Source organism: Anolis sagrei, chromosome 2 (genome assembly GCF_037176765.1).
Source record: "Anolis sagrei isolate rAnoSag1 chromosome 2, rAnoSag1.mat, whole genome shotgun sequence".
Lineage (NCBI taxonomy): Eukaryota > Metazoa > Chordata > Lepidosauria > Squamata > Dactyloidae > Anolis > Anolis sagrei.
Genome location: NC_090022.1, coordinates 16,261,456 through 16,284,203, shown reverse-complemented (window position 1 = coordinate 16,284,203; position 22,748 = coordinate 16,261,456). Strand labels below are relative to the sequence as shown.

Sequence of the window (22,748 nt, the reverse complement as noted above, 5' to 3'; positions counted from 1 at the left end):
CCATAGATGCAGGCGAAACGTCAGGAGAAAATGCCTCTAGAACATGGCCATATAGCCCGAAAAAACCCACAAGAACCTAATGATAGAATTGGGCCAAACTGCCCACACAGAACCCCGTGCCTTGAAGGGACTCGTTGGCATGAACCCCCCTCCAGACTCGCATGCTCTCCTTCGCCAGCACATGCGCACCAGGCTGTCATGCGCCAACCATTGCAACTCTCCCCTCTCCACTTAAAGTTCTCTTGGCTGAGAGGGAGGCCAATCACAGCAGAGGAGAGCTTTTGGTGAGAGGATTCACCATCTGTTTCCAAAAAGGAAATACAGACTGAATGATCTTCCGCCTTCTCTGCCAAAGGGGTTCCTAAGACCATCAGAAACATATGTTTTCTGATGGTCTTTGGTGACCCCTCTGAAACCCTCTCGCGACCATACCCCCAAGGGTTCCGGACCCCAGGTTGAGAATCGCTGGTCTAGATCGAGGGAAGTCATAGTCCTACTCTATTCCGTTTTGTTCAGACCTAACCTGGAATAACATGTCCAGATCTGGGCATGACAATTCATGAAGGATATTGACAAGGGAGACCAAAATGACCAAAGGTTTGGAAACCAAGGCATATAGGGAGTGGATTAGGTATCTTTCATTTGGAGAAAAGAAGGTTGAGGAGATAGCTATTTAAAAGAGGAGGCAAGTTGGTTTTCTGCTGCTCTGGAAACTAGGAGCCCTTCCACACAGCCCTATAGCCCAGAACATCAAGGCAAAAAATCCCATAATATCTGCTTTGAACTGGATTATCTGAGTCCACACTCAGATAATGTGGGATTTTCTGCCTTGATATTCTGGGATATAGGGCTGTGTGGAAGGGCCCTTGGACATGGAGCAATAGATTCAAAAGTCAAGAAAAGAGGTAAAAGGTAGGTAAAGGTTTTCCCCTGACATTAAGTCCAGTCGTGTCCAACTCTGGGGAATGGTGCTCATCTCCATTTCTAAGCTGAAGAGCCGGCGTTGTCCATAGTCAACTCCAAGGTCATGTGTCTGGCATTACTGCAAGGAGTGCCGTTACCTTCCTGCTGGAGCGTTACCTATTTTTCTACTCACATTTACATGTTTTCAAACTGCTAGGTTGGCAGAAGCTGGGCCTAACAGCGGGAGCTCACACTACTCCTTAAATTCGAACCTGCGACCTTTTGGTTAGCAAGTTTAGCAGCTTAGCGGTTTAACCCACTGCACCACCGGGGACTCCTAAAGAGAGAAGAGAGAAGAGATTCCTCCTAAAAATTAGGGGGAAAAACATCTGGAGAGAGAGAACACTTTGGCAGTGGTATGCACTGCTTGGGAGTGTGGTGGAGTCCCATTCTCTGGATGTTTTTAATCGGAAGCAGGGTGGCCATCTGTTGGGAGTGCTTGGATTGTGTCTTCCTTCCTGGCAGAAGGGGGTTGGACTGGATTGCCTTTGAGGTCTCTTCCACCTCTTTGATGTTATGATTCGATAAAACCTTGGCATTCCTTCAAGTCTGATGAAATATCCTCCACTGTGTTGTGCTGTTTTTGGAAACATAACCAGCAGCGCTCCACCCATTAAGTCTGGAATTAATTGATATGATGCTATTGTTTTTCTTCGGTCTGCAGCCAGCTTTTCTTCTGTTTAGTGTAGAACCACAGAGATAAATGAGACAGACAAAAGCTTGAGCTTAATTGGTTTCAGTGGGTCCTGTGCCATTTCTGAAAGAGATTTCTTGCTAGAGAGCTCGAATGAGATAGTTCAAGGGAATGAACGGATGAAGTGCGAAGTGGCATTGGTCCATGGGCCACCAAGCAGCTGGTCCCTGGAGAATTTCCAGGAAGGAAGAAACTGTTGTAGCCAGTGGGCACAAATAGTAGTAGGCATGGGCATTCCAAAAAAAAAAAAAAAAAAAAGATTCTTAACTGTGTTCAAAAGTAGGGAGCACTGGTATTTATTCAGGAGCGAACCAAAACAGTTGTATTGCATTAAAAACAAACAAACAAAACACAAAGTTTGCAGACTTGGTATTCTATTAAATGTCCTTTGACCAGTAGCTGACCACTTGGAGTGCCTCTGGTGTTGCTGCAAGAAGGTCCTCCATTGTGCATGTAGCAGGGCTCAGGTTGCATTGCAGCAGGTGGTCAGTGGTTTGCTCTTCTCCACACTCACATGTCATGGACTCCACTTTGTAGCCCCATTTCTTAAGGTTGGCTCTGCATCGCATGGTGCCAGAGCGCAGTCCATTCAGCGCCTTCCAAGTCACCCAGTTTTCTGTGTGTCCAGGAGGGAGTCTCTCATTTGGTACCAGCCATTGATTGAGGTTCTGGGTTTGAGCCTTTTGGACTCTCGCTTGCTGAGGTGTTCCAGCAACTGTCTCTGTAGACATTAAATCCAAACTAAATGCAATTTGTTTCATAAAGATCAAGTAGACAGAACATATTGTAAAGAACAAAAATAACTTTCTGGCCTTGCATTGCATATTTTAGTGCAAATATTAAGACACACATAGCGTTCAATTCAGCAAGTATTGCAGAATACCATGCCACAGTCCACTTCAAAAAGGGTCATGACATGCAGCTGTTAATAAAATGCTGTAGTATATAAAAAGCCACATGTTAAATTTCATAAAATATATAGTGGTTTATTTGGATGATTTTAAAGTGATTTCACTGTGGAATTTAGGTCAACTGGGACACACATCCAGAGAGTCTCCATATTTGAAAGTCTTCTTTCAAACTTCTTTCAAACTGGTGTGCTGGCTGATACCCAAACAGGGGGTGGGCCAGAGATGTCACTGCCTTGGTCCTTTCTCTATTAGTTGCTACTCCCTGGTGGATGTCAGGTGTTGCAATACCGGCTAAACAGTGTAATTTCTCCAGTAGTGTAGGGCGCAGACACCTCATGATAATGCGGCATGTCCCATTAAGAGCCACACCCACTGTTTTAGTGTGGTGAGATGTGTTCCACACTGGGCAGGCATGTAGCCGGGGGGGGGGGGAGGGGGGCTTGAGGGGCTTCAGCCCCCCCCCCCCCCAAATGATTATCAGCATAGATTAAACTCTCTGTCCCTTCTGGTAATGGCTGGTCATTTGCGTAAATGTTGAACATTGATGGAGCAAGCACGATTCCCTGAGGCAGCACTGGTAATTCAATTCTAAAGTCACTTCCGAATTTTTCTGGAAAAAAATTGAAACTTTCTGAAACAGTTATTTTATTTTTGATGAACTACCACCTCTCAAGGAATTTCTGGGTCTTCTGCCATGACTACTTAGTCAACTTCTGCTGGAACTTGACCACAGAATCACACTGGAGAACATAGCAATGCCTAAAGATGTATTCTCTGTAGAAATCTGTAGGTCCTCCCCCCAGATGGGAGGAAGTTGACCTTAAAGTTACCCTGGAGGACCTAGAGATCCCTTGAGAGAAGTTTTTAATTAAATCTGTGAAGAATCAACTCAGGCCCGTGGGTTAGATGTGGCCCTCTGTTATGGCTCAGCAGGATTTCTCAGAGGATGAGGGTAATGATGGGTTTCCAAATGAGGAGTCTGTGTATGATTGGAGAGAATTGCAGGCCTTCAATCAAAGAGGATTGCAGGCAGATGAAGGCAAGGCCCAGGATGTTTTGGATTCCGATGTTCATTCCTAACCAACGGGGGATAGGGAAACAGTTGAAATGTCAATTTCTCTTGGGAAACAGCCATCAGCCACTGAGGAGTTTACCTGAAAAGTCAGATTAGGTCTCCAGATGGAGTGAAAGATAGATTAATTGGGCATTCTGAAAGACTCTATGAGAAGTCCTTGAAGCCCAGGTGCTTACGGCATGATCTCATGGCATCTTTGGTCAGGCTTGGGCTTCAATTAAGTGGTGTTTACTTGGTGTATCTCAGAGGAGACAACATTGCCATAAGGTTTGAGTTCTCAAGTTCATGATTCAAGTTTCATGTGCTTGCCTATGTTCCTGGAAGGGTTTGCCTTGGGAAAAGTTCCTGTTTTCATGCTCATGGATTTATGTCTGTGATTTTGACTCTCATGATTTCATGTATGTTGCCATTTTTGGATTGCTGCTATTTTGTATTCTCTGTTGCTCTTTTGGGAAATGCCCTTTCCCCCCTTTGTACATGCTTTTCTTAAAAAACTGCTGTAGTTAGTACTACTGGACTCTGGTGTGGTGCTGGGTGAAAAAGTGTCTCAAAGCTCAAGTGAAACACCCTCCAAGGTCATTTACTCAGCCCCTGCCCTAAACTTAAGACTTAGGGCTGCCCTCAGTCTGAATCAACTTGAAGGCACGCAACAACAACAATCCTAATTAACTTGACTATCTCATCAGCCAAAAGTGGACCCACACTTCCCACTGAAATATTGGTAAATTTATGTTGGTAAAAATTGTTTTTAATTTAAAATATTGTCTAATTTAAAATAATATCCTCACTACCTCTGAGGATGTTTGCCATAGATGCAGGTGAAACGTCAGGAGAGAATGCCTCTAGACCATGGCCATATATCCCAAAAAAACCTACAACAACCTATTGTCTTGTTCTTTCATGGCTTTTTGTTTGCACTAGAAATAAGATATTTGCAATGTGCATAGGAATGTGTTCATGTCTTTTCAAACTATAGTCTGGGCACCCAACAGTCTGAGGGACCGTGAACCAACCTCTTTCCTTAAAAAATCAAAGACCCCTGGAATACAGTATTCAAGCTCATTGGAGCAAAAGTAGTGGGAAAACAGTTGATCCCCCTTCTCTGCTCTCTCCCTTGTACAGGCTGCTGATGGTCTCTCCCAGCGTGGTGACTGTAGGAGCAGAAGTGGGGGTTGTACTTCAGGTGGAGGGGTCTCCTCACGGACTCTCGGGGACGGTATATTTCCGGAATGAGAATAATGGGAGGCTATGTTCTCAAGAGGTCCCATTCAACCTTCCATCAGATGGCTCTGCAAGAAAGGTTTCACTAACGGTAAGTGTCACATATGGGAGCTGAGTTGACATTTCCACCTCAAAAAGGTGTGACAGGCTACATGATACCAATGGCTATTTAAATTACTTGAAGCATAATCTGTGTTAGTGACTCTTAGGGTGCATCTTCTACACCGTTGTTCCTAACCTTTTTTTGACCAGGGACCACTTGACCAGAGATCACTCTCCAACATTAGTACCAAAAGGATTATGAATCTGTTTTTGGTCAACTTTAGATTTGGTTTGGTTATTTGGGGTACTTATTCAAAAAATTGCATTGGATAGACCACATCAGCTCTAGTTTCTGATGCAGAACATATGCCATCCAGTAGTCACCATCTGGATGGTATCCTTGAAGTGACTGGCTGACCTTGAAGGAGCTGGGGGTGGTGACAGCCGACAGGGAGCTCTGGCGTGGGCTGGTCCTTGAGGTCACGAAGAGTCGGAAGTGACTGAATGAATGAACAGCAACAAAGTCGCCATCTGCTCGCATACAGAAAACCATATTTCATAAGCCCTGGAACTATAAGAGGGTTTTGTGAGACCAGTCAACCTCATTGTAAAGCTGTACTAACAGTGAGGCTACAGACAATATTTTAGTTTTTGCAGACCACTGGTGGTCCATGAACCACAAGTTGGGAACCACTGTTCTACACCATAGACTCAATGTAATTTGATTCTACTAGAATTGACCTGGCTCAATGCTATGGGATCCTGGGATTTGACATTTTACAAAGTATTTTAGCTTTCTCTGCTAAAGAAACCCCATGATTTCTTAGCATTGAGCCAGGGCTGTTGGAGTGGTGTCAAATGCATTATTTCTCCAAGCCTGAGCATGTGGGCAAGGGTGCATCCATACTGTAGAATTAATGCAATTTTGACACAACTTCAATAATAATAATAATAATAATAATAATAATAATATACTTTATTTATATTCCACCCTTCTCTCAATGGGGACTCGGAACAGATTACAATATAAACAGACACTAGCAAACATTCAATGCCTTGTTACAATACAATGAGACATATAAACACAAAGGCAAAGGCTTCTCCTTTCATTTCCGGCTTTGGAGGCCGGCTTCATCTCTGGCTCTGTGGACGGTGCTGTTTACCATTTCCAAGCCGAGGAGCCTGTTGTCACCTCCTGGTTGTGTGACCAGCATGACTGCCTGGAGCGCCTTACGCCTTTCCCGCTGAAGCGGTACTTATCTATCTACTCACATTTGAGTATTTTCAAACTGCTAAGTTGGCAGGAGCTAAGGCTAACAGCAGGAGCTCACCCCATCCCGCAGATTTGAATTGCCAATCTTCAGGTGAGCAGTTCACCAGCACAAGGCTTTAACCCATTTTGCCACCATGGCCTTTAACTCCCACAGTTTAATACTTTTTTTTTTTGTCGTGTCAGGAGTGACTCCTGGTGTGAGAGAATTGGCCGTTTGCAAGGACGTTGCCCAGGGGACACCTGGATGATTTGATGTTTTTATCATCCTTGTGGGAGGCTTCTCTCATGTCCCCGCATGAGGAGCTGGAGCTGATAGAGGGAGCTCATCCACCTCTCCCCGGATTCGAACCTGCGACCTGTTGGTCTTCAGTCCTGCCAGCACAGGGGTTTAACCCACTGCACCACCGGGGGCTCCAATACTATTGATTAGTTGGAATTGTCTGGTTGATACTGACACGATAAATAAATAAGTTGGAATTGTAGTTCTATAAGTTCTTTAGCCTGTTCTCCCAAAGAGTGCTGGTGCCTTACCAAGCTACAACTTCCTAGGTTGCTTAGCATTGACCCATGGCAATTTAAAAAGTGTCAAACTGCATTAGTTCTACAGTGCAGATGAAGGCTAAGTGAAAATTAAAAGCCCATAGTTTCAGCTATGTAAAGGAAGAGACCTATTTCCAGAGCTACCTTTAAACTCCATCAAAACTGCTATACACACACACACACACACACACACACCATATATGAATATGATAAACCCTGCCTGCCTGCACACAAGTAAGACTACACAAAAGAACTAAGCCCAGTTCAGAGTCCAGATTATATTTATTTAGGCACCAAATAGTGGCACAATTCTTTCTTCTTCTCTCTTTTTTGATCTCACAATTTCCCATCCATACTTGTTTACCCAATCTGCAAACCTGAGATAACATTTGTTTGATCTGATAAGAATGGACCATGCAGGGGCGGCTCGTCCATTACGCGAAGTAAGCGGTCGCAGAACACTTTTTTTTGCCAGGGGCGCAGAGGCACCTCTGTAAATGCCCCTCGACCGCCACTTGAGGAGCGCCCCCTCAGCTCACAACAGCCTTAGCAGTCCGGGGGGAGCTTCGGCTTTCTTGCCTCGCTGCCGGGCGATCCTCTTCCCAAAGGGGCCGGGCCCTTGAGCCTCACCTCGCCCCTCTCGTTCCTGCTCCACCTGGCCACCGGGTGCGCGAGCAGAGCCGGCGCTCAATCGTTCTCCACATTTGATCACTTCCCCATGACCGGCTCCCTTTCCTGATCCCCTGGCGCTCCACCCACCTCCTCTCCTCTCCCCAATCCGCGGGTGGGCCAAGGGGAGGAGCCGCCGTGCCTGGCCCGCTTCGGGTCCGGAGGCGTGTCTGAAGACCCCAGCGTGCGCACCAAAAGTCACCTCTTCTCCTGACTTTCTTTTCAGCCATTGGGACCAAGAGAGAGAGAGAGAGAGCCCCTCCGGCTGGAGGTATCTCCCACCTCCGCTCCCTCCTTTGTTTTTGCGCCTACCTTCAGGAAAGGTGGGCATCTCCACCTCTCTCTCTCTCTCTCTCTCTCTCTCGGTCCCAATGGCTGAGGAGAAAGTCAAGAAAAGAGGTGACTTTTGGTGCACACACCGGGGTCTTCAGGCACGCCTCCGGATCCAAAGCGGGCCAGGCAAGGGAGCAAATGCGGCAAGGTGAACTATTACTGGGATGTATAGATCACCTACAATCAAAGAGCATTCTGAACTCCACCAATGATGGAACTGAACCAAATATGGCACCCAGAACTCCCACGACAAACAGAAAATATATATCAATGATTGGTGGGGGGCGCCAAAATACTGTTTGCTTACCGTTGAAAATTACCTAGGGCCGCCTCTGGGACCATGCTAACCAAATGTTGTGGTGTGATAAAACAACTCTTGTTATTCATTGCAGTTTGGTTTCAAGGTCCTCACCACAGGAACCGAAATACATTGATGCTTATGTCCCAATAGATACAGTGGCATAGGAAACTGATGTCCGTTATATAATATGGCAATAGCAAGGTTTGATTTGGTGATTTGAAAAAAAATTCAAGCTATGGATTGTTGAATCCGTGAAAGCAGTCTTCATTAATTCAGTACTGTATGAGAGTCTGCATCTACACTGTCGAGTTAATTGAGATTGACACCACTTCAAGTGTCAAGACTCAATGCTATGGAATTCTGTGAGTCTCTTTGGTAAAGAAGCATAAAGACCTTGTAAAACTACAACTCTCATGATTCAATAGTATTGAGCTACAACAGTTCAAGTGGTGTGTTGTCGAAGGCTTCCATGGCCAGAATCACTGGGTTGCTGCGAGTTTTCCAGACTGTATGGCCATGTTCCAGAATCATTCTCTCCTGATGTTTCGGCCACATCAGAGGTTTTGAGGTCTGTTGGAAAATAGGCAAGTGAGGTTTATATATCTGTTGAATATCCAGAGTGGGAGAAAGAACTCTTGTCTGTTGGAGGCTAGTGTGAAAGTTGCAGGAAGCAGCCAGGTTTCAAAGCTGCAAGGCTATTGTTTGCTAACGAATTTGGCCAATTGCAACATTCACACTTGCCTCCATCAGACAAGAGTTCTTTTTCCCACCCTGGACATTATTAAACACATATATAAACCCCACTTGCCTAGTTTCCAACAGACTTCATAATCTCTGAGGATGCCTGCCATAGATGTGGATGAAACATCAGGAGGGAATGCTTCTGAAACATGGCCAAACAGCCAGGAAAACTCACAGCAACCCAATTCAAGTGGTGTCGAACTGTTTTAATTCTGCAGTGTAGCTCCATCCTCTACAACATAAAGGAATTTCCTCCAGTATAATTCTATGGTGTGCTTCCATTGGAAGTGGTTCATCTCAATAGGATTTTGCTACTGTCTGCAGTTTTGCATTTCCGTGTTTACATCCAGATGGTGATCAGATGCAGAAGGGCCAAATTTGCACTTACTGTATTACATGCAGAAGTCAGAAGGAGAACTTAAAGGGAAAAGAGGATGTGGGGAGAGAACTGGAACATGAAAAAAAGGAAACCTTTGGCCCTACACAGCTTGAAATTCCAGTAAATGGGTAATTAAAATCAGCATTAATGATCTCTGTCCCATGCGATGGGGGAGCTTCCGCTTTTCACAGAAATGCCAACACAGACATTTCTACAACGGGTCATACATCCTTCTTAACACTTTTATGGCCTTAAAAAATTTAAAGATTCAAGAGTTAAATGTTATTGCTACTATTACTGCTGCTGCAAAATTTGTATTTCTTTTCTGCTTGTCTCTCCTTCCTTCTTTCTCAGATTTATTAGTCGCCCTTTCACAGGTTCCTCTCCCGTCCAGTGTACAACAAACACATAAATAAGCTCCAAATGCCATATATATCAACTCCCAAGCAGCACCATGAAACAATCACTCAGAGTGAAAGTAGGGTTCTCCATTTGCTCCAGCTGGTAAAAGGGGGTAACAAAAATGACCTGGAGTTATTCACCGTTGCATTTAATTTAAAGATTTATTTAAATCACCAGGCCTATGAGATGCAAGTACAGTATATCAGAAATCAATAGGATGCCGTACTGTCAAGACCCAGAAGCCTTAAGTAGAGCCAAACACAAGATAGAAGATTCAAACACAGCTTTATTACACAAAAAGTGTCTTTTAAAGCACTTAACTTCAGTACAGAGAACTAAGGTAGTAATTTGGCATCAAAAACAAAGCGATACCAGCAACAAAAATATAACCCGGATTATATCGCTGTTTAATCCGGGTTAACAGAAATGTTCAGCAATCTGTTTGAAAGTTCACACAATTCAAAAACACAGTCACAGGAGATAAGAACACGTAGTCCCAGAATGATGCAAGGTCCAAACACGAAGTTAGTAATAGAAAAGTCCAAGAGACAAAAGTGTTGGTCAAACCGGTCCGTAGTCAAGCCGTTGAGTGAAGGTAAACACGGGAACACAGGAGCACAGGAACACACAACACAGGAATCTGTAGTCCAAGGACCCAAGCTCGAGAGTTGGCAGTAACAAAGATTCACATCCCAAAAGAGACACTTTGCCTTCTGCAAAGGGCCATACATTCAAAACCCACTTTTATCCTACAGCTCCTCATTAGAGAATGATGAGCTCCCCACCCTTTCCTCATCACTCTCAGCTGCCTCCATCCCCGCAGCTGAACCCGAGCACCCATCCCTCCACCTCTGCCAGCGTCTGCCAAGACTTAGATCTTGCCAAGTGCTCCCCGGTTGCCAATCCCCTGTGAACCCCTCAAATTCATCACTGGAGGTGGGTTGGTTACAAATGTCCTTAATCTGTTGAACATGGGTCCAATCCAGCTCATCCTCCTCTCCCATATCACTCCCAGACCCATCACTCCTTTCAAACCCCATGAAATCCTCATCCTCTGTAGGAGCGCTAAGTATTTCCCGGATGCGTTTCCTCTGAAGCTCCTCGTCGGACTCTTGATCACGAGTAGCCCGCTTTACTCCCCTGCTCTCCTCCCCATCCCCCATTTCACAATCGGAGAAGCCCTCAAACATCTCAGAATCACTTGGGGCCATAATTATCTCCCTAATGCGCTTTCGCTGCTGCTCCTCCTCTAACACCTGCACAGACCTCTTCTCCCTTCTACCAGTAGTAGTAACGTTACCATCACGCTGAACTACAACACGTACACCAGAGCAAGAACATCTCTGACCTTAAATACCACACTAGTTTGATAAAAACAGCAAGCTTTTTATTGAATATAAGTAGGCAAAGCAGTAAAATTAGCAAAACAGTAAAGTTCCAAAACAAAGGTTAGTCCATGAGCTTCAAGGCAAAACAAGATCCATAGGTATAAAAATCCATGAAACAGGCACAAGAATCCTTGAAACAAGGCAGCATGAAAAATCCAGAGATCTGATTTCTCCTCCAGTCTCAACCTTCTCTCCTCTTTCTCGCAGGTGACCCACCAACTCTTGTCCCAATGTGGAGTAAAGCAACAACGAAGGGACCGCTACATCCAACTAGTTGCCCGCAGTGAGCAGCTGCCCGGCCACAATGGCGTTCAAAGCCTGAACCTCCGCTGGAGCACCCGGCGAGGCTACCTTTTGGTGCAGACGGACAAGCCCATCTATACCCCACGGCAAAAGGGTGAGCCCTTTACAATGACCCTTCTTCTGATGCATGTGTGGGTGCATCTACACTGTAGAGCGAATGCAGATAGACACCCCTTTAACTCCCATACCTCAATGGAATCACTAATTTTGCAAAGCTTTCAGCCTTCTCTGCCAACTATAGTTCCTCATCAAACTACAACTCCCAAGATTCCATCGCATGGAGCCATGATAGTTAAAGTGGTGTCAATCTGCATTCTTTCTACAGTGTAGATGCAACCTTGCTATGCAAAAACCCATCCACGGGTGCAAATAAGCAAAGTTTCATTTGCCCTGTTGATTGTGGCAACTGTTGACCATGCTCTGACTTATAAGAAGCACTGCTTGAATATCAAGCAAAAAGTGGGCATTAGAAATAATATCATACAAAAGCTGACTGGCACAACCTGGGGATCACAACCAGACACAGTGAAGGCTTTGCCACTCTGCTGCTTAGTACGCATGCCCAGTGTGGAACACATTTTACCACGCTAAAGCAGTGGATGTGGCTCTTAATGAGACATGCTGCATAATCACAGAATGGCTGTGCCTTACACCACTGGAGAAATTATACTGTTTAGCCAGTATTGCACCACGTTGGGAAGTAGCAGCCAGCAATGAAAGGACCAAGGCATTGACATCTCCAAGCCATCCTCTGTTTGGACATCAGCCAGCATGCCAGGGGTTTAGCACAGCTGCTAAGTCACCAGCAATTATAAGATCTATCAACCGAAAGGTTGCAAGTTTGAAGCCCCGGGTCAGTGTGAGTTGCTGACTGTCAGCCGAGCTTACTGTTGACCTAAGCAGTTTGAAAACAACTTTAACTGTAATTAGAGAAATAAGGTTTCACTAAAAGCAGGGGAGGTGTTTTATGATGCCATAAAGAAAGAAGATCAGAAAATGCTGGGTGCCCAAAAGGAAGGAGAGAGTCCTGATGGCTCTTTGTCATAGAGGATGGAGTGACAGCATGCCCTGTGGCTGGATTCGAGCCCAACCTTCCATGACACCAAAAAAGCTGGACATTGAGTCTCTGTGGTTGGGTACTTTGCACACTGGTTTGAGTTGCCCATGTGAGAGCCTTAGTCTCCAGATTGGGTACCAAACCTGCTGAACAGTGTGAATTAAAATAGTTGGGGTGCCAATGGGAACCCCAAAAGAAACTATTATCAAGTAAACAACCCATCAAACCCAATCTAAAGAGGAGCAATGCCACAGTCATTGGGGGCATCTATTGTAGAATGAATTCAGTTTGGCACAACTTTAAGTGCTATGGCTCAAGGCTATGGAATCCCAGGAAGTGTAGTTTTATAAGAGCTTTAGCCTTCTGTGCCAAGGAAGGCAGATGTCTCACCAAACTACAACTCCCAGGCTTCCATAGCTTTGAACCCTGGCAGTTAAAGTAGTATTAACTGCATTTGTTCTACAGTTTAGAGCAGGCATGGGCAAACTTTGGCCCTCCAGTGTTTTGGACTTCAACTCCCACTATTCCTAACAGCCTTGGGCCCTTTCCTTTTGCCCCTCAGCCGCTTAAGTCCAAAACTCCTGGAGGGCCAAAGTTTGCCAATTTCTAGTGTAGAGGTATTGGCATCGATCATCTTTTTAGCAATGCTTTGCCATCTTTCTGCCTTGTCATTCTCACACTCAGATATGGTTTTTTCGTTTCAGTGAATTTCCGAGTCTTTGTCCTGGATCACAAACTGCGGCCAAGTGCTGAACCTGTTACTATCACAATTCAGGTAATGGGCCATTTGTTGTCAAGCTAAAAGAGAGCATCTTCAATGCAGAATGGATTAAGGTTGACAGCACTTTAATTGCCATGGTTCCATGATACAGAATCCTGGGTGTTGTAGTTTGATGAGGCACCAGCCCTCTTTGGCAGAGAAGGCTAAAGACCTGTAAAACTACATCTCCCATTATTCCGTAGCATTGAGCCAAGGTAGTTAGAGGGATGTCGAACTGTATTCATTCTACAATGTAGATGAATAGATGCACTCAGAGAAAAGGAAAAAAGACATACCACAATTTTTATTAGTTTTGCTTTTAAATTTCCGGGTTGTGGCGCAACTGGCTGGGAGTCAGCTACGTTAAAATCACTACTGACTGAAAGGTCATGAGTTCGAAGCCAGCCCAAGTCAGAGTACGCTCCTGACCAATTGTCTAGCTTGCTGTCGACCTTTGCAGCCCAAAAGATAGTTGCATCTGTTAAGTAGGAAATTTAGGTACTGCTTATGCGAGGAGGTTAATGTAACTAATTTACAATGCCATAAAAATCTCCAGCAGTGTGCAAAAGTACTCCATCGGTGTCACAAGTGGATGGTGAAGCAACAGCTCCCCCAGTGGCCAGAATTCAAAAAGCATACCCTCATGAAGCTGGAAAATTAAATAGCCTCTGTATGTCTGTCTATATATATTGTGTGTCTATGGCATTGGATGTTTGCCATGTATATGTGCATTGTGATCCACCCTGAGTCCCCTGCGGAGTGAGAAGGGTGGAATATAAATACTGCAAATGAATAAATGAATAAATAAATTTCCACTATTTCCCCCATTGTTTCCATCAGAACCCACGGGGTCTTCAGGTCCGGAAAGAGGACCGTATGCCAATGGACTTTGTGATCAAAGATCACCTGTCGATTCCTGACATCTCTGAGTAAGTTTTGGAAGCAATTCTACCAATTGCAACTCTTTCACCAATTTAAATCAGGTGCCATTGGGAAATCCGACATCCTTCAGAGATTGTATCTGATTAAGTGAATTGTAGCCATAGAATCATAGAATCAAAGAGTTGGAAGAGACCTCATGGGCCATCCAGTCCAACCCCCTGCCAAGAAGCAGGAATATTGCATTCAAATCACCCCTGACAGATGGCCATCCAGCCCCTGTTTAAAAGCTTCCAAAGAAGGAGCCTCCACCACACTCTGGGGCAGAGAGTTCCACTGCTGAATGGCTCTCACAGTCAGGAAGTTCTTCCTCATGTTCAAGAGAGGAGATGGAATCATCTCATGTTCAAGAGAGGAGATGGAATCTCCTCTCTTGTAGTTTGAAGCCATCAGGAGATTGTGAGTTTTAAAAGCTACATTAACTGTATTTATTATATTTTAATTGTTGTTCAGCTAGCTGAGGATGATGATGAGGGGTTTGGGGGTGCAGGGCCTGCAGGGCCTGATGCTTCAGCTGAGGATGATAATGAGGGGTTTGGGGGTGCAGGGCCTGCAGGGCCTGATGCTTTAGCTGAGGATGATGATGAGGGGTTTGGGGGTGCAGGGCCTGCAGGGCCTGATGCTTTAGCTGAGGATGATGATGAGGGGTTTGGGGGTGCAGGGCCTGAAGCTTCAGCTGAGGATGATGATGAGGGGTTTGGGGGTACAGGGCCTGCAGGACCTGATGCTTCAGCTGAGGATGGTGATGAGGGGTTTGGGGGTACAGGGCCTGCAGGGCCTGATGCTTCAGCTGAGGATAATGATGAGGGGTTTGGGGTGCAGGGCATGCAGGGTCTGATGCTTCTGGAGGTGCTCAGACAGATGGGATGTTGGAACAGGATGGTGATTCCCCTGTTGGGAGAACAGAGGGGGATTTGGTTGATTCTCTGTGTGAAAACAAAACTGTTTTAGAAGCTGACAAGCAGAGAAGGGAGGAAGGGGGGTTAGACAGAGATTTGAGGCAGCTCCTGCAAGGGAAGAATTCCAAGTGCAAGCCAAGACATGGGAAAAGGAAGCAGAGGCCGAGAGAGACTCCTCAAGGCCAATGGAATGCTTTCATGCATTACTGTCCTTAATTAGGGAAATAATCGCTCTCAGCTCTCTGATCAAGCAATGTAGCAGATAGAGCAAGAAGCTCCTGCCTTGTTCCTGGTCCTATTTTAGCTTCAAGCCAAATTTTCTAGTCAAGTTTTGCTACCAGTCTTGGGGATTTTACCATGGACTCAAGCTCATGTTTTGTTCTTTGTTTCCTGGACTACTCAAGCTCATGTGTTATTCCTTGTCTCTTGGACTAATCAAGCTCATGTTTGTCCCATGCACCTTGGATTAATGTTCATGCTTATCCTTTGCATTGGAGATTATTTCTGGCCTTTGGGACTCTTTCTAGCTTTATATATTTGGATTTTTTACTCTTTTATTGTGTGTGCTTTAACAATAAACCGTTTTATTACTATGCTTGGCTTCCTGGTGAGTGCTTGAGCAAGGTGAACTCTAGCTGAGGTGCAACATTAATCTGTTTTTACCTTAATCCATGCTGTATTATTTCATTATTTTTTTAAAGTTTGTATTGCGCTTCCAAAACGATGGCCAAAGTGTGGGATTGTTAGCCGCCTTGAGTCCCCATCGCCGTCTGTTCACCCACAGAAAGCCATATTTAATAATCTAGAGCTGATGTGTTAGTAGTAATCTTTTGTGGATAGCCTCTCCCTTCCCAACATCTCCGTTGCCTTGGCACTATAAGAGGGTTTCATGAGACCAGTTGTTCTCATTGCCGCGTGGTTTCAAGGCAATAGTGTCGTAATGGTGAGGCCACGGACCATATTTTTGTTCTTGGGGACACTGGTGGTCCATAGACCACAGGTTGGGAACCACTGATCTAGAACAAACTTATCCAACATAACAAACGTCAAGTACTGATGTTGTTGTTGTTGTTGTTTTGCGGTTAACTTGGCATGATGCAAATTGTAGTTCACCCACAACCTTAGACATTTTGTCCAATTAAAAAACTGAATTTTTTAAAATAACCCATGCAATGCCAGGTACCCAAGCTAGTAATAGCTATAAAATCTAATCAAAGAGTTGGAAGAGACCACAAGGGCCCTCCAGTCCAACCCATCTACAAAAGTTATGCTAGAAATGATTACTTCCATATTTCTCAGAATTGGCTACATTGGTACAGGTTCCATCCGGCTCTTCCTGTTTTCCTCCCTTTTAGGCCTGGCACCTGGCGTATCACAGCTCAGTTTTTACAGACCCCAGATTCTAATACAACAACAGAGTTTGAGGTGAAAAAATACGGTACGTTCTTGTTGTTCCATCTTGCCTCATTTCCATTACTTTGAATGATCAGTACCCCTCAGAGCTTGCGTGCCATGCTGTACTGCAGCATTTGATTGCATCCATTTTTATGTACATTTCCTGGGGTTAAGGCAGGCATAGGCAAACTTTGGCTCTCCAGGTGTTTTGGACTTCAACTCCCACAATTCCTAATGTTCCTACCGGCTGTTAGGAATTGTGGGAGTTGAAGTCCAAAACATCTGGAGGGCCAACGTTTGCCTATGCCTGTTTTACATGAATGATGAACAAAACTGCATCAGTTAAATTTTTGCTTTCTTGCTTTCTTTCCTCAGTGCTTCCCCACTTTGAGGTGACGATTGTCCCGGAACGGAAGTATATCCTGATCTCAGGAGAGAAGGACTCTGATTTGCAAATTGAGCTTCAGGCTAAGTATGTTGCATTCAAGGGATGCCATTTCTGACATAGTTAAGTAATTAAAAATACTGTATTCCATCAATTCTAAGGCACCATCAATTGTAAGACTGACACTAATTTTGGTAACACCAGCAGAAAAAAGATTGGATGGTTGGATGGATAGATAGATAGTAAGGAAGGAAAGCACTTGGGATTCTTAGACATTCCAGTTTTTAGAGATGTTTATATGGAGAAAAAAGTATGTCTTAGAATCAAAGAACTACTGTATTACACATGGGCACAAAGAAATGCTTGGAAGGCCACCACGGAGCTTTTAAATCTAGAATAAGATAAAACTCTCACTTAATTATCATCCTGATGGGTTAGACAGCAAATTCTGTCATCCTAAGGTTATCTATGCTGGAGATGATGGAACTTGCAATTCATAGTTGTGGGGGACCTGATTTCCTATAACAAGCTTTTTGAAAAATGTATTGTCGAAGGCTTTCATGGCCAGAATCACTGGGTTGCAGTGAATCCAGTCTCATCATCCATTATTCCGTATTCCTATATTCAATTACACTGCTTAATCGAATGCTTGTTCGAACAGCCAGGTCTTCACTTTCCTCCAAAACGCCAACAAGGAGGGGGCTGACCTGATATCTGTAAGAAGGCCGTTCCATAGCTGAGGGGCCACCACTGAGAAGGCCCTGTCTCTCATCCCCGCCAGGCTGTGATGCAGGCGGGACCAAGAGCAGGGCCTCCCCAGATGATCTTAATGTCCTAGTTGGTTCATAGGAGGAGATGCGTTCGGAGAGGTACGTAGGGCCAGAACCATTTAGGGCTTTATAGGCTAACGCCAGCACTTTGAATTGTGCCCGGTAGCCAGTGGAGCTGGCAGCCAGTGGAGCTGGCGCAACAGAGGAGTTGTATGCTCCCTGAGCAACCTGGCTGCCGAACACTGGACCATTTGAAGCTTCCGAGCAGTCTTCAAAGGCAACCCCACGTAGAGAGTGTTGCAGTAGTCTATACGGGATGTAACCAGAGCGTGGACTACCATGGCCAAGTCAGACTTCCCAAGGTATGGGCGCAGCTATTGCACAAGTTTTAACTGTGCGAATGCTCCCCTGGTCACCGCTGAAACCTGGAGTTCCAGGCTCAGTGACGAGTCCAAGATCACACCCAAGCTGCGAACCTGCATCTAGATGTTATCTATGAGATTAAATACAATTAGAGGCACACAACCATGGTGTAACTTGGTTCCTCACACCCCATATCAACCTATGATTTCTTGGCAGATTTTTCTATGGAAAAGGTGTCGAAGGCACAGCTTACTTGAGGTTTGGCGTGAGTGATGAAAATGGTGAAAAAATGTACATCCCAGGCCTGGAGCAACAGGTCAAGGTAAGAGCAATAAGGGGCCTCCCCACTAGGTTTTTTTTTTTTTTTTCATAAGGAAACTAAAATATCTGTTCATGCTCAAAAACACTTTTTCCCTGGCTCCCATCTTCGGAGTTGATTCCAAAAACCAGATTCAAGAGCTCAACTCTATACACTCAGGTTGGGAATGTTTGATGCTTTGTTAGCTCCCAAGTCTTTCAACCCTATTCCAGCTCTTTCACGATCTAGGCATCTGAGAGTTTTCTTGTGTGCCTCCTTTCTTGATATGTGTATGATTGATCTGGTTTTAACCCCCCCCCCCCCCCCCATTTTGCCTTAATTCTACCTTGATCAGGTAACAAATGGCCTTGGGAGCTTAACCCTAAAACGCAGCCTTCTCGCCGAAAAGCTGGGGCGCCCTCTGCAGGATCTGATTGGAACCTCTCTCTACATTGCCGCCATGGTCATTGAGTCCGCAAGTAAGTTTGGGAATGGCATTTATTACAGTGGGACCTTGGTATTCATTGGGACTTGGATCCAGGAATGCTTCCAGAACGTGGCCATATATGCCCTGTAGATACTCTAAATGAGAACAGTAAGTAAAGAGCAAGACTTAAAAAGCAGGGGAATTCCAGATAAGAATCAATCAGCACCAGCTAACACCTCCCAACAAAGGATTCCCCCAGCCAGCAACCAGCCAGGCCTTGAAATGGCAGGCCATTCAATGCTAATCAAGATGGCAAATTGCAACATTCACACATACCTGAAACAAACAAGAGTTCTTTCTCCCACTCTGGACATTTCACAGATATATACAACCCACTTGCCTAGTTTTCAACAGACCTCACAACAGGTTGTTGTATGTTTTTTTGGGTTGTATGGCCATGTTCACAACCTCTGAGGATGCCTGCCATAGATTCAGGTGAAACGTCAGGAGAGAATGCTTCTAGAACATGCCCATACAGCTCAAAAAACCTACAACGACCCAGTGATCCCACCCACGAATGCCTTCGACAATATATTAGACTTCAGAACCTCTGAGGATGCCTGCCATAGATGCAAGTGAAATGTCAGGAGAGAATGCTTCTGGAACATGGCCAGACAGCTCAGAAAACACACAGTAAACCAAAATTGTTACTATTACTCAATGCTTTATTTGAGAAGAAATTAATGTAGTGTTACCTAATTTGAACTCCCATGACTCAATGCTATGGGATCCTGGGAGTTGTAGCTTTACGCGTTGTTTAGCCTTCCCTGCCAAAGAATACAACTCCCAGGATTCATAGCATTGAGCCATGGCAGTTCATATGGGATCAAACATGCAACTTGGTCAGAGACGTTCATAGAATTATAGAACTATAGCATTAGAAGAAACTCATATTTAGAGTCAGCATTAGTCAGAAAAGACTTGAAGGCATACAACCCTAGAATAGGGTTGCCCGAATTTGGAGACAGCTTAACAACAACTGCAACAACAGCAAGTCGAGGAGTACGGGGCAATGTGGTTTACTGCTTGGAGTGTTGGACTATGATGCTGGAGACCAGGGTTTAGAATCCCTGTTTGGTCATGGAAGCCCATTGGGTTACCTTGGCCAAGTCAAAATCTCTCAGCTTCAGATGAAGGCAAGGACAACCCTCCTTGGGATAAATCTTGTGAACAAAACTCGACAATTCATTCACCATAGGTCAGAAATTCCTCACCTATTTCCTTGTTCTCTCTACAATTGCAGGTGGTGAGTTAGAAGAACAGGAGCTCTCTTCAGTGAAGTTTGTATCATCTCCGTATTCAGTGGACCTGTCCAAAACTAAGCGCTATTTCATTCCCGGTGCCCCCTTTGAAGTCCAGGTGAGTGTACTAGGTCTCCTTAAAAGCACAAGTTCCATATGACAAAGGCGGTGTGGTTGCAAAGGATAACCTTGATCTGATCCTGAATTTCCTCTTCTTGGCTCTACTTCCCGCAAATTCTTCTCTTCCTTGACTTTTAACCAGATCCTTCCGCCTTGTCTTTCCTGACTTTTTGAACTTTTAAGACCAGAAGCAACTGTTCCAAGGGATCAGTATCATTTTGGTATCCTCTGAAACGTAGTTTGTAATCTATTGAGACTCACAAAACGCTTCTTCTGACTGAATGTTGAACAAGAAGGAATTAGATTTGGAATGTTTAATCACAAATCCTGTTCGATGGAAGACTCTTACTTTTGTGGGCACTGCAATTGAAGGGAGATTTCGACAAGCTGGAATGTGTCTAGAGGAGGGCAACTAAAACAATCAAGGGTCTGGAGAACAAGCCCTATGAGGAGCTGCTTAAAGAGCTGGGCATGCAAAAGTGAAGGCTGAGAGGAGACATGATGAGGGCCATCAATAAAGATGTGAGGGGAAGTCATAGGGAGGAGGGAGCAATAATAATAATAATAATAATAATAATCTGGGTTTTTTGTCATATCAGGAGCAACTTGAGAAACTGCAAGTCACTTCTGGTGTGAGAGAATTGGCCGTCTGCAAGGACGTTGCCCAGGGGACGCCCGGATGATTTGATGTTTTTATCATCCTTGTGGGAGGCATGTCCCCGCATGAGCAGCTGGAGTTGATAGAGGGAGCTCATCCGCCTCTCCCCTGATTTGAACCTGCAACCTGTCAGTTTTCAGTCCTGCCGGCACAGGGGTTTAATCCACTGTGCCACCGGAGGCGCCATAATAATAATAATAATAATAATAATAATAATAATCAGGTGCAGTGCCTAAAGACCTTGGCCTGCACTTAAATACAATCGGCACTGACAAGATTTCCATCTGCCAGCTGCAAAAGGCCACCTTACTGGGATCTGTATGCATTATTCACTGATACAGCACACAGTTCTAGACACTTGGGAAGTGTCAGACGTGTGATCCAACACAACAGCCAGCAGAGTGTCCGCTGTGGACTCATCTTGTGGTGTTTCAATAATAATAATAATAATAATAATAATAATATCATCATCAGCTTTATTTATATCCCGCCACCATCTCTCAAAAGGGACTCAGGGCAGCTTACAAGACACTGCAGTCCATTTGCGAGCACAATTCAAAGTGCTCTTCCTGGCCTATAAAACACTATATGGCTCTGGCCCAGCTTACTTGTTCGAACGCATCTCCCTCTACATTCCACCTCGTACTTTAAGATCCACTGTGGAGGCTCTGCTCTCGGTCCCACCAGCCTTGCAAAAGCGTTCTGGTGGGGATGAGGGACAGGGCCTTCTCGGTGGTTACCCCCCCCCCACACACACACACACACACAAACTTGTGGAACTCGCTCCCCAACGAGATTAGATCAGTGTCCTCCCTCCTTTCCTTTCGGAAAGAACTGAAATCATGGTTGTGGAACCAGGCCTTTGGCTAACAGAAAAGGAGATTCCATCTGAACATTAGGAAGAATTTCCTGACTGTGAGACCTGTTCAGCAGTGGAACTCTCTGCCCCAGAGTGTGGTAGAGGCTCCTTCTTTGGGGGCTTTGAAACAAAGGCTGGATGGCCATCAGTAGGGGGTGCTTTGAATGTGATTTTCCTGCTTCTTGGCAGAATGGGGCTGGACTGGATGGCCCACGAGATCTCTTCCAACTCTAGGATTCTATGAGTGCTCTTCCCTTAACTTCAATTAATGTGGAGGGCTGACTGTCCATTAATAGTCTCAAATATCCCTTAATTTATTCGAGTTGCAAGTTATTATGAGTTACTTAAGTCCCAAATGCTGTGTTTTATGTGCAAACACACTCACCCAAATAGCTGCCTCGAGTCCCTATATCAAGAAGAAGGTAGGATAAAAATAAAGTAAATAAACAAACTGTTTACTTACTTGAGTTCCATCTGGCCTTTCTCACCAGCCTGGGGTGCAAGGTGCTTGCCGTATAATGAAAATGTGCCAATAAAAGCAAGGAAATGGGACCCAGTAAAACCGGAATACTGTTAATTATGCTATTAAAACCCTTAACAAAACCTTTTAGAATAGCATATTGGGAATAAAATAAAAACTCCACATAGATTACAAACTATTCTGGGAAGGGTAAGTTAATTTGAAGTAATAGAATCTATTGCAGTGGAGTGTTTACCAGATTCACCTTGTTTCTCTGGGTCTGCTCTAATTGAGAATAATGATGTAATTTAGGCCTGAGAAAGCTATATGCTGATCTGTATTAGTGAACCTGGTCAACTAGCCATCCCCTGTAATCTTTGCTTATTTTTTGTGTCAGGAGCAACTTGAGAAACTGCAGGTCGCTTCTGGTGTGCGAGAATTGGCTGTCTGAAAGGGTGTTGGCCAGGGCATGCCCAGATGTTTTGATGTGTCACCATCCTTGTGGGAGGCTTCTCTCATGTCCCTGCATGGGAAGCTGGAGCTGACAGAGGGAGCTCACCCACGCTCTCCTCGGATTCAAACCTGCGACCTGTCGGTCTTCTGTCCAACTGGCACAGGGGTTTAGCCCACTGCGCTGCTAGGGGTGCCTTTCTATACCTTAAAAAGGGTATTTTACATTTACAGTTTTTCTATTTTTGTGTCAGTGCTGCACTTCTGTGAAAGTGGCGTGTTATTTTATATCATAGACACACCACTGGTTTCTCAACAGAGGGAGTTCCAGTTCTAGGAAGGAAGTTTGGGAGCATCCACAGAAACATCTAC

At 44.8% G+C, this 22,748-nt stretch overlaps 1 protein-coding gene across 1 annotated transcript in view; it reads left to right on the top strand.

The window, feature by feature from the left end:
- The window catches only part of LOC132765950 (complement C4-B-like), an 85,785-nt gene that overhangs the window by 5,525 nt on the left and 57,512 nt on the right, over window positions 1–22,748 (top strand). Inside the window, exons 2-10 of the mRNA XM_060760258.2 lie at window positions 4,766–4,955; window positions 11,140–11,329; window positions 12,997–13,067; window positions 13,893–13,981; window positions 16,246–16,328; window positions 16,661–16,757; window positions 18,020–18,125; window positions 18,457–18,580; window positions 19,832–19,947. Of these exons, the coding sequence (XP_060616241.2) occupies window positions 4,766–4,955; window positions 11,140–11,329; window positions 12,997–13,067; window positions 13,893–13,981; window positions 16,246–16,328; window positions 16,661–16,757; window positions 18,020–18,125; window positions 18,457–18,580; window positions 19,832–19,947 (1,066 nt within the window). The remainder of the gene's footprint in view (window positions 1–4,765; window positions 4,956–11,139; window positions 11,330–12,996; window positions 13,068–13,892; window positions 13,982–16,245; window positions 16,329–16,660; window positions 16,758–18,019; window positions 18,126–18,456; window positions 18,581–19,831; window positions 19,948–22,748) is intronic.